The sequence below is a fragment of the Pristiophorus japonicus genome, chromosome 10 (genome assembly GCF_044704955.1).
Source record: "Pristiophorus japonicus isolate sPriJap1 chromosome 10, sPriJap1.hap1, whole genome shotgun sequence".
In the NCBI taxonomy this organism is placed as follows: domain Eukaryota; kingdom Metazoa; phylum Chordata; class Chondrichthyes; family Pristiophoridae; genus Pristiophorus; species Pristiophorus japonicus.
In genome coordinates, this window is record NC_091986.1 from 115,600,616 (window position 1) to 115,612,672 (window position 12,057).

The 12,057-nt window shown below is 44.7% G+C and overlaps 1 protein-coding gene across 2 annotated transcripts in view; it reads left to right on the forward strand.

Annotated features, from left to right (window-relative positions):
- Positions 1-12,057, forward strand: part of LOC139275066 (NADP-dependent malic enzyme-like) — a 279,205-nt gene that overhangs the window by 246,580 nt on the left and 20,568 nt on the right. For both annotated transcript variants that reach the window (XM_070892011.1, XM_070892010.1), the window contains exons 10-11: positions 49-162; positions 4,490-4,595. In XM_070892011.1, coding sequence (XP_070748112.1) covers positions 49-162; positions 4,490-4,595 — 220 coding nt within the window. The remainder of the gene's footprint in view (positions 1-48; positions 163-4,489; positions 4,596-12,057) is intronic.

A 12,057-nucleotide genomic window follows, 5' to 3' on the forward strand; every position in this document is an offset into this window, starting at 1 on the left:
CAAACATTGTTCTACCTCATTAGCTATGGCTTTGTTAATGTATCACAGGCTGCCATGGGAATTGCGCATCTCATCGTGATGGCTATGGAAAAAGCTGGAATCTCAAAGCAAGAAGCTCTAAAAAAGATTTGGATGGTGGACTCAAAGGGACTTATTATTAAGGTAGTTATTTTTTATTTCAACTGAAACTTTAATAATCTTTTTAAATGGCTTGAAAAGAAATAAGGGATGTGTGCAATAAACGTACAGCAGTTATTATGGGCGACTTTAATTTACATATAGATTGGGCTAACCAAACTGGTAGCAATGCGGTGGAGGAGGTGATTTCCTGACATGTATTAGGGATGGTTTTCTTGACCAATATATCGAGGAACCAACCAGAGAGCTGGCCATCCTAGACTGGGTGATGTGTAATGAGAAGGGACTAATTCGCAATCTTGTTGTGCGAGGCCCCTTGGGGAAGAGTGACCATAACATGGTAGAATTCATTATTAAGATGGAGAGTGACACAGTTAATTCAGAAACTAAGGTCCTGAACTTAAGGAAAGCTAACTTCGACGGCATGAAGCGTGAATTGGCTAAAATAGACTGGCAAAGGATACTTTAAAGGGTTGACGATGGATAGGCAATGGCAAACATTTATAGATTACATGGATAAACCTTCAACAAGTGTACATCCCTGTCTGGAGTAAAAACAAAACTGGTAAGGTGGCTCAACCGTGGCTAACAAGGGAAATTAAGGATAGTGTTAGATCCAAGGAAGAGGCACATAAATTGGCCAGAAAAAGCAGCAAACCTGAGGACTGGGAGAAATTTAGAATTCAGCAGAGGAGGACAAAGGGTTTAATTAGGAGGGGGAAAATAGAGTACGAGAGGAAGCTTGCCGGGAACATAAAAACCGACTGCAAAAGCTTCTATAGATATGTGAAGAGAAAAAGATTAGTGAAGACAACGTAGGTGCCTTGTAGTCAGAATCAGGTGAAATTATAATGGGGAACAAAGAAATGGCAGACCAATTGAACAAATACTTTGGTTCTGTCTTCACGCAGGAAGACACAAGGAACTGAAGGATATCCTTATTGGGAGAGAAATTGTGTTGGGGAAATTGATGGGATTAAAGGCTGATAAATCCCTGGGGCCTGATTGTCTGCATCCCAGAGTACTTAGGGAAGTGGCCCTAGAAATAGTGGATGCATTGGTGATTATTTTCCAACAGTCTATCGACTCTGGAGCAGTTCAAATGGACTGGAGGGTAGCTAGTGTAACACCACTTTTTAAAAAAGGAGAGAGAGAGAAACAGGTAATTATAGATGGGTTAGCCTAACATCAGTCGTGGGGAAAATGTTGGACTCAATTATTAAGGATGAAATAGCAGCACATTTGCAGAGCAGTGACTAGATTGGTCCAAGTCAGCTTGGATTTATGAAAGGGAAATCATGCTTGACAAATCTTCTGGAATTTTTTGAGGATGTAACTAGTAGAGTGGACAAGGGAGAACCAGTGGATGTGGTGTATTTGGACTTTCAAAAGGCCTTTGACAAGGTCCCACACAAGAGATTGGTATGCAAAATCAAAGCACATGGTATTGGGGGTAATGTACTGGCGTGGATAGAGAACTGGTTGGCAGACAGGAAGCAGAGAGTCTGCATAAACGGGTCCTTTTCGGAATCGGAGGCAGTGACTAGTGGAGTGCCGCAGGTATCAGTGCTGGGACCCCAGCTCTTTACAATATATATAAATGATTTGGATGAAGAAATTGAGTGTAATATCTCCAAGTTTGCAGATGACACTAAACTGGGTGGCGGTGTGAGCTGTGAGGGGGCCGCTAAGAGGCTGCAGGGTGATTTGTACAGGTTAGCTGAGTGGGCAAATGCATGGCAGATGCAGTATAATGTGGATAAATGTGAGGTTATCCACTTTGGTGGCAAAAACACGAAGGCGGAATATTATCTGAATGGCGGCAGATTAGGAAAAGGGGAGGTACAACGAGACCTGGGTGTCATGGTTCATCAGCCATTGAAAGTTGGTATGCAGGTACAGCAGGCGGTGAAGAAGGCAAATGGTATGTTGGCCTTCATAGCTAGGAGATTTGAGTATAGGAGCAGGGAGGTCTTACTGCAATTGTACAGGGCCTTGGTGAGGCCTCACCTGGAATATTGTGTTCAGTTTTGGTCTCCTAATCTGAGGAAGGACGTTCTTGCTATAGAAGGAGTGCAGCGAAGGTTCACCAGACTGATTCCAGGGATGGCTGGACTGACATATGAGGAGAGACTGGATCAACTGGGCCTTTATACAGTGGAGTTTAGAAGGATGAGAGGGGATCTCATAGAAACATGTTAAGATTCTGACGGGACGGGACAGTTTGGATGTGGGAAGAATGTTCCTGATGTTGAGGAAGTCCAGAACCAGGGGACACAGTCTTAGGATAAGGGGTAGGGTATTTAGGACTGAGGTGAGGAGAAACTTCTTCACGCAGAGAGTTGTTAACCTGTGGAATTCCCTGCCACAGAGAATTGTTGATGCCAGTTCATTGGATATATTCAAGAGGGAGTTAGATATGGTCCTTACGGCTAAAGTGATCAAGGGGTATGGAGAGAAATCAGGAAAGGGGTACTGAGGGAATGATCAGCCATGATCTTATTGAATGGCGGTGCAGGCTCGAAGGGTTGAATGGCCTACTCCTGCACCTATTTTCTATGTTTCTATGTTTTTTACATTTAAGGATGAGCAAAATCACATAATAAAAATAGCAACAGGTTTAAACAAACTAAAACTGGATCTCTTCCCAGAACGTGGCTGGTTTCAGCAGTGAGTAGCTGTCCCAGATATGATCCTCAAACAGTGCTCAGTTAGTTGGTTTGAGGCATGAAGGTCAAAGGGTGGCTACTATTGGCCTCAGTGCCCTGGGTAAGGGAAGGGGAATTGTACCAGGATCTGCTGTTGCTGATAGCTATCCAGTGTCTGTTGCTGGCAGTATAGTGTAAATGCCACATGATTGAATTGACTGTGAAACCTCTGTGGTTGAATAGGTTGCTGACAGTAGGGCTGAAATTTTAATATGTAGGAGGGGGGTTGGCTAGAAAACCAGGAAAACAGATTTCCCTTGGGCCCTGCCAAATTTAACAGCAGGGCCTGTTTAGGCATTTTGATTCTCTGTTTCCCATAGTGAGCCAGATGGAGAGGCTGGCTGGCTGGCTGTCAGGTGGATAGGCCTGCAGCACCAGGCCGCAAAGACGAGGGATCAGGGCACGAGCGGGGGGGGGGGGGGTCGTCGGAGGTCGGGGGCGAGATCGTTGGAGGGGAGGTCGGGGGCGAGATTGTTGGAGGGAAGGTTGGGGGCGAGATTGTTGGAGGGGAGGTCGGGGGCCAGATAGTTGGAGGGGAGGTTGGGGTGAGATCGTTGGAGGGGAGTTTGGAGGCTGGTGGGGGCGGGAGGTTTGGGTTGGGAGGCTGGAGGAGGAGTCTGAGATTGGAGGGCTCGGATGGGGGTTGTGGAAGGTTGGGGGGAGATGGCGAGGCAGGAACGCTGGATCCAGCAGGTAAGTGTAAAGATACTTACATCCTGGATCCAGCAGTTCCCGCATCCCTTTAGCTGGCTGTTTGCCCAAGACCTGGAAAATGGAGTTTCCAGACGAGGTACAGAGCCTCATTATAATATTTTAAATGCCAGCCCACCTCCCGCCCCCCTTTAACCTCCCACCCGACTCTAACCCCAACCCACTTTTTGGGAGGGTGGGTTAAAATTCCGTGCTCATTGTCGAGGCTCACAAATGAATAATCGTCACTTTGGTGAAATAGCGGAGGGTGCTTAGTTCCCTTTCAACAGTTTCCCAGCAGCAGTTGACAAATTCACAACAGAAAACAAGAAAATTGATAGGAAAAAGATAGAGAAAAAGTAGATGTACAATGGTCTGTATTTTCCCTGTTTGGTCACCCAGTTTATAATTTTACAAAGTGTTATCTAGCACTTCCTCCTATGAATCCAGATTTTCTCCTCAGAACAGGAAATATTTATTTGAGGTATTCAATTGAGTTTTCAGTTCAGTTATGTTAAGGAGACATCATTGGGATAAGCAGAAAATTTATATTTAACCAGAATCATAAAGGTGATTTCTCCTTAATTATACTGCTTATTATTTCTATGCTATGTAGATTGGTTCATTTTTGGCGAGGTTGATGTATGTACAAAATACTTCAGTGTAGGTACAACGTCCAAAATCCAGAATCCTCAGGACCGAATCAATTCCGGTTTTGGGGTTTTTCCGGACTTCAGACAAGAAAATCAATCAAAAATCAATAGGATTCTGGACGACTCCATCAGCTATGCGCAAAATGTCCGGACTTTGGACAATTCCAGTTTTCGGAGTTCCGGATTAGGGACGTTGCACCTGTATATCTTGCCAGAAGAATCAATGCTGTGAAATTTGATGTGATACATATATAAAATAAATTTTCACCCTGTTCTACTTTCCTTCCTGTTCTTGTGCAGGGAAGAAGTCACCTGACCCATGAAAAGCAGATATTTGCTCAGGATCATCCACCAGTAAAAAGCCTGGAAGAGGTTGTTAGGAAAGTTGAACCAACAGCTTTAATAGGTACAGTTAAAAAATGAATTACCCTTTAGTTCATATTGAGCTGTAATGTCAGATTGTGACACTGAACTACCACGGATAAGAAACAATTTTACAAATTTAGTAATCTATCTTAAATTGATCATATCTCCACTCTTTTTTAAAAAGAGGACTTGCTAAATCCTTTAACACAATTTAATTAAAGTTTAAATAATTTTTAGCATCTGGATTCAAGACCAATGGAATTAAAGTTTCCTCCCTCTGGCAGTTACGGGTCATACTGTTAATGAAATCGGGTGGAAAAGTCTTGATGTCGTCCCCAGTATTTGAGTCCACAACACAAAGCTAACCTCAAATTCAGCACTGTTAGCACTAACCAGTTCTGTTCCCTGCTGCCAGTCACTGCCAGTCTCCTCCAGTCAGTTCACATTTATAACTACATTTATTTGGTCAAAAATCAAGTTATCAATGGGGCAGTAACACCATTGTGGTTACTGTCTTGTGGGAAAATGTAGCACACAGTCCAGCTGATAAAGGACTCATCTGACCAGATCTATGAATGCCTCGTATCACTGAAGACAAAGTGGAAGTAGATTAATTTCTAGATTCACATAAAAGAGCACAAATGAGAAAACCCAGCAGAAAACTGGAGCCGCAATCACTTGAAAATAGGTTGGGTTTCTCAGAGTTCCTGTTCATGTATCTGATCCTATAAATCCAGAACTGGACATATTTAGGAACATAGAAACATAGAAAATAGATGTAGGAGTAGGCCATTCGGCCCTTCGAGCCTGCACCGCCATTCAATGAGTTCATGGCTGAACATGCAACTTCAGTACCCCATTCCTGCTTTCTTGCCATACCCCTTGATCCCCCTAGTAGTAAGGACTTCATCTAACTCCTTTTTGAATATATTTAGTGAATTGGCCTCAACAACTATTTGTGGTAGAGAATTCCACAGGTTAACAACTCTCTGGGTGAAGAAGTTTCTCCTCATCTCGGTCCTAAATGGCTTACCCCTTATCCTTAGACTGTGACCCCTAGTTCTGGACTTCCCCAACATTGGGAACATTCTTCCTGCATCTAACCTGTCTAAACCTGTCAGAATTTTAACTGTTTCTATGAGATCCCTCTCATTCTTCTGAACTCCAGTGAATACAAGCCCAGTTGATCCAGTCTTTCTTGATAGGTCAGTCCCACCATCCCAGGAATCAGTCTGGTGACCCTTCGCTGCACTCCCTCAATAGCAAGAATGTCCTTCCTCAAGTTAGGAGACCAAAACTGTACACAATACTCCAGTTGTTGCCTCACCAAGGCCCTGTACAACTGTAGTAACACCTCCCTGCCCGTGTACTCAAATCCCCTCGCTATGAAGGCCAACATGCCATTTGCTTTCTTAACCGCCTGCTGTACCTGCATGCCAACCTTCAATGATTGATGTACCATGACACCCAGGTCTTGTTGCACCTCCCCTTTTCCTAATCTGTCACCATTCAGATTATAGTCTGTCTCTTTGTTTTTACCACCAAAGTGGATAATCTCACATTTATCCACATTATACTTCATCTGCCATGCATTTGCCCACTCACCTAACCTATCCAAGTCACTGCAGTCTCATAGCATCCTCCTCGCAGCTCACACTGCCACCCAATTTAGTGTCTTCTGCAAATTTGGAGATACTACATTTAATCCCCTTGTCTAAATCATTAATGTACAATGTAAACAGCTGGGGCCCCAGCATAGAACCTTGCGGTACCCCACTAGTCACTGCCTGCCATTCTGAAAAGTACCCATTTACTCCTACTCTTTGCTTCCTGTCTGCCAACCAGTTCTCAATCCATGTCAGCACACTACCCCCAATCCCATGTGCTTTAACTTTGCACATTAATCTCTTGTGTGGGACCTTGTCGAAAGCCTTCTGAAAGTCCAAATACACCACATCAACTGGTTCTTCCTTGTCCACTCTACTGGAAACATCCGCAAAGAATTCCAGAAGATTTGTCAAGCATGATTTCCCTTTCACAAATCCATGCTGACTTGGATCTGTCATGTCACCTCTTTCCAAATGCACTGCTATGACATCCTTAATAATTGATTCCATAATTTTACCCACTACTGAGGTCAGGCTGACCGGTCTATAATTCCCTGTTTTCTCTCTCCTTTTTTAAAAAGTGGGGTTACATTGGCTACCCTCCACTCCATAGGAACTGATCCAGAGTCTATGGAATGTTGGAAAATGATTGTCAATGCATCCGCTATTTCCAAGGCCACCTCCTTAAGTACTCTGGGATGCAGGCCATCAGGCCCTGGGGATTTATCGGCCTTCAATCCCATCAATTTCCCCAACACAATTTCCCAACTAATAAGGATTTCCCTCAGTTCCTCCTCCTTACTAGACCCTCTGACCCCTTTTATATCCGGAAACTTGTTTGTGTCCTCCTCAGTGAATACCGAACCAAAGTACTTGTTCAATTGGTCTGCCATTTCTTTGTTCCCCGTTATGATTTCCCCTGATTCTGATTTATGTGTGTTAGAACATGTGTACGGTTTCAATTATGTCACATCTGCTAGTAAGATTTTTTTCCTGTAACATTCATTGTTGAATAAATTGGTGACACATTTTCATCACTACAGGACATTTTTTTTTTAATTAAAAAATGAGGAATCTTGCCCCCAGTATCTTTTTAAAAAAAAGATATCAGTTAGGATTAGCTTTAGGCATATTGGGCCCAACTTTGCCTAACCCCTTTTTTCAACGCACTTACCTTAAGTGCACTGACTGTGCGCTGGAAAGGGGCCCCATCCTGGCCACTCTTCCGAGTCCCCGGAGTCCCAGCATGGCGTGCATTCTGAAGTGGGGGGCGGAGCAACAGGCCAGCACCGAAAACAGTGCCGGCACCTGCGCGCATGCGCAGTGAGAGCTGCGCAGTGAGAGCTGTGCGCATGCTCCTGCCCTCCCAGCGTGTCCTGTGGGCTGTGAGCAGGACCCGATGCTCACAGCCCCTATCCCCGGCTGAAGGGACACCCCGATCTCTCCGCACCCTATCCCCAGCCGAGTGGCCTCCCATGCCGGCCGGCTGAATTCCCAGGCGAGGTAGGACTTCGGCTTTATTTTTTATTTATTGGTTGTGTTTGAGAGTTTTGATTGGGGGAGGGGGGAAGAGTAGAGTTTGGCGGTGGGGGGGCGGATGGGAGAGAAAGAGTGTATTGGAGGGGAGGGAGAGAGAAAGTGTTGGGTGGGGTGGGGGGGGGGGCGGCGGGGGGAGAAAAAGAGTGTTTTGTATACCAGCATATCTCTCTCTCTCTCTCTCTCTCTCTCTCTCTCTCTCTCTCTGGCTACCCCTCTCTCCCTCCCCACCCCACCCCCCCCCCCGCCTCCCCACCCGTGACATCGCGGCCAGCAGCTCACATTTCTCCAATAGGATTTACTTCATTTTTATTAGTAGTTTAATGGTTTGAGCTTTTCCTTGCAATGTTTGGTGCTTGGTTGTTGAGGTCCTCTCCAGTTCCCTTCCCTCCCCTATCCCTGCCCTAATGTCTGCCGAATGTGCGCTGCTTTTTCTTCACTGCCTGCAAGGTTTTTCAGAGCAGGCCACATACGCTGACCTAAGTGCATTTGGAGTAAGTTTTTGCTGGCCAAAACTGGCATAAGTGTCTGGGAACGCCCCCTTTTGGGAAAAAATAAACTGACCTAAAAAAAAATCATACCTAACTGACTTACTCTGGAGCAAATTTTGGGGGGAAATGGCATTTTTTAACTTGCGCCAGAAAAAACAACTTACTCCAAAAAAATTGATGCAAGTCATGGCCGAAGTTGGGCCCATTGTTTTCTTCTGTAAGTTTCTGTTGTTTAAACAGTGATTTCTGATGCCTGGTCAGGGGTACTTGTACAGACTAATTACTGTATCTACCATTGTGAAAGAGCAGGATTATCATACACACTTGAAATGAACCAATTGCTGTCACCTGACAGGGTTGATGAGTGCAGCTGCTTGTATTATAATCCAGTTCAGTAACACCTGCTGGTGTTCTCCAGTGACATCATCAAAACCTGCTGTAGAAGTATACAAAATGTTTTCACAAATATAATGGTGAGGATTGTTAAAGGACAATATTCTTTAATATACAACAGTTATTTTTGATATTTTAATGCTTCTGTAGCTTTTAGAGTTGATAAACTTAGTGTGTGGCTTAGTGCATGGGAACCTGAACATAGATTCAGTAGGGAGGGGAGAAAAGCACAAATTAGAAAGCAAAAATAAAGAAAGTGAGTTTGAAGGAGAGGGGAAACGAGCAGGAAAAAAGGGTTTAAAAAAAACAAATGTAAAGGCTCTTTGTCTAAAGGCACGTTGCATTTGTAACAAAATAGATGAGTTGATGGCACAAATAGATACAAATTGGTATGATCTGATCGCCATTATAAAGACGTGGTTGTAAGGTGACCAGGACTGGGAACTAAATATTCAGGGGTATTTGACAATCCGGAAGGATAGACAGAAAGGAAAAGGAGGTGGGGTAGCTCTATTGATAAAGGATGGAATCACTGCTATAGTGAAAAATGATATTGGCTCAAATGATCAGGATGTTGAAACATTTTGGGTGGAGATAAGGGGAAAAAGTCACTGGTGGGCATAGTCTTATAGGCCCCCTAACAGTAGCAACTCTGTTGGTCGGAGTATAAACCAGGAAATAGTGGGGGCTTTTAAAAAGGAAACAGCAATAATCATGGGTGATTTTAACCTCCATATTGATTGGTCAAATCAAATTGGTCAGGGTAACCTTGAAGAAGAGTGCATAAGGGACGGGTTGCTTGAGTAGTATGTAACAGAACCAACCAGGGGGCAGGCTATCTTAGATCAGGTCCTGTGTAATGAGACAGGATTAATAAACAATCTCCTCGTAAAGGATCCCCTTGGAATGAGTGATCATAGCATGATTGAATTTCAAATTCAGGTGGAGGGTGAGAAAGTTAGGTCCCAAACCAGCGTACTAAGCTTAAATAAAGGAGACTACAAAGGTATGAGGGCAGAGTTGGCTAAAGTGGACTGGGAAAATAAATTAAAGTGTAGGACGATTGCTGAACAGTGGCGTACATTTAAGGAGATATTTCACAACTCAAGAAAAATATATTCCATTGAGGGGGAAAGAGTGCAAAAGAAAAGATAGCCATCCGTGGCTAACTAAAGAAATAAAGGATGGTATCCAGTTTAAAAACAAGGGCCTACAACGTGGCCAAAACTAGTGGGAGGACAGAAGATTGGGCAGCTTTTAAAAGCCAGCAAAGAATGACTAAAAAAATGATTAAGGGAAGATTGACTATGAAAGTGAACTAGCACAAAATATTAAAATGGATAGCAAGAGTTTCTATAGGTATATAGGGCTCAAATTTCCCCAAGAGTTGCCCTGTTTTTTTGGGAGTAATTTAAAAATCACAAATTTCCCCATTTAACTTGCTCCCGTGTAAGTCAGTTAGTTTTTTTTCTAGGTTAGTTTGTTCTCTCCAAAAGGGGGCGTGACAAGCCACTGACACCTCTTCTGGCCATAGAAGCAAATTTGGCCAGCTGAAAGTTACTCCAAACTAACTTAGGTCAGTGTATGTGGCCACTTTTGTAGGCATAGGTAGCCGGGGGGGAACCACTAAAGACCTTCACAACATCAGCACAACATTACAACATCTTCAGCACAACAGCTGCACAACATCATCAAAAATAAATGAAAGATAAATCAGCTACTGAAAATAGAGCAGCCCTACCTTGCCGATTGTAGAACGCACTGGCTAGCCCTCCCGCCAGGGCTAGGGGCGGCAGGCACGCATGACTGTAGGGGTGAGGGATTTTTACTTTTTACAATTGTCCCTAAATGTTGAGTGGTCCGAATGGAGCATGATTCAGTTTTAATGTAAAATATCTTTGATTGGATATTTTACAGTGCACTTCAACAGCAACAACAGCAAAGAAAGGCTGCACCCTTCCCTCACCCACATCTCGGGGAAAGTGCACTTCCTCATAGGGTCGGTGGTGTAGGGGGTTGGGGGCCCGGCTTGGGTCTGACTGGCGGCTGGTGCGTGGATTGAAGTGGGAGTGGCATTTGAGTATCAGGCCTTTGTGCCCTTATTGCAGAAGCTAGCTCCCTCATGGCATGTGCCATCGTTTGCACACCCTCTGAAATGCCCGCCCTCACTTCGCGTCTCAGTACAGAGATTTCACCCGACAGTGTCGCTACCTCATCACGTACTCCACTGGCGGCCGCCACGAGTGATCTTGTGAGGGCATTGGTCTCCTCACCCACTGACACAACCTGATTAACCTTTGCTGAGGGCTGCATCTCAGGAGAGACTAGTCGGCTTCTCCTTCCCCTTGCCGTGGGTCTGCCTAGTGGCACCCCTCCAGTATGAGTCGCAGGCTGGGACGGTGGGGCACTGAGTGTCCCAAGATGCATTTCACGACCATCACTGGGACCCACGACCTTGGAAGGTGTGAACCCATGGAATGTTGCCGAGAAGGTCATGGAGGTTTCTGGCAGTGTGATGCTCTGTACTATGATCCATAACGCAGTCGGAATTCTCCCGTGCACACATTTCCATGGACCCCTCCTCCCCCCGCCCACCTTCGTCTGGAGCGCACACATCTGGATCTTTTGGTGGATCTTCAGGATGTTGAGGAGTGCCTTCTTCTGCAAAATACAACAGAACAGTTAAATGGTTAGCAGCACAGGAGGGGGCAGTCTGACGCGTAGCAGGCCAGTCAGCAGGTTGATTTGAAGGGCAACTATGCATTTTAATGACTCACCCTCACCCTCGCGTGTGGGTCCAGCTTGTGCAGAGCTGATTCTGCCGGTGCGACTCAGCAAGGCAGCACCCCTCTGTTCCAGGGGTGACAGTTGGTGCAGATTTGGCGGACCTCCTCCTGTTCAGTCTTTCCCTTTTGTTGTGGGCCAATTTCTTCTGCAAAGATGAAAATATTAATTTTCAGACATGGTGCGTTTATGATGGGTGGGACACATACAAACGATCACATTTTCAGTTGCAATTCAATTTAAAGATGAAGATATTACTTACACTCACTACTTGACCAACGTCCTGCCATTTCTTTTTGCACTGGCTTCCAGATCTTGCAGTATTGACCCCTGCGGAGTATTCTTCTGCAATTAGGTTCCATCTTTTTTTAATTTCCCTGGGTGAAACTTTTGACTGAACACTCTTGCTGATATCCAGCTCCAGCCATTTCTCCACAATGACAGTCACTAGTTTCTCCACTTCCTCATGGAGGAAATTCTTTGTTCGTCTTCTACACTCTTGCACCATTCGTGTATTGGACTCTCACTCCGGTAATGTTCAAAAATCACACTTCTCGCCTTTCTTCCATCTATCCAGCACTCCTTTTCACGCCCTCAGCCACACAAAAATCAATATTTAAACCTTACCTTTATATATGCTCCATTACCAATGATACTGACACACTCTCCCTTTAATTGGCCAATTGCCAAG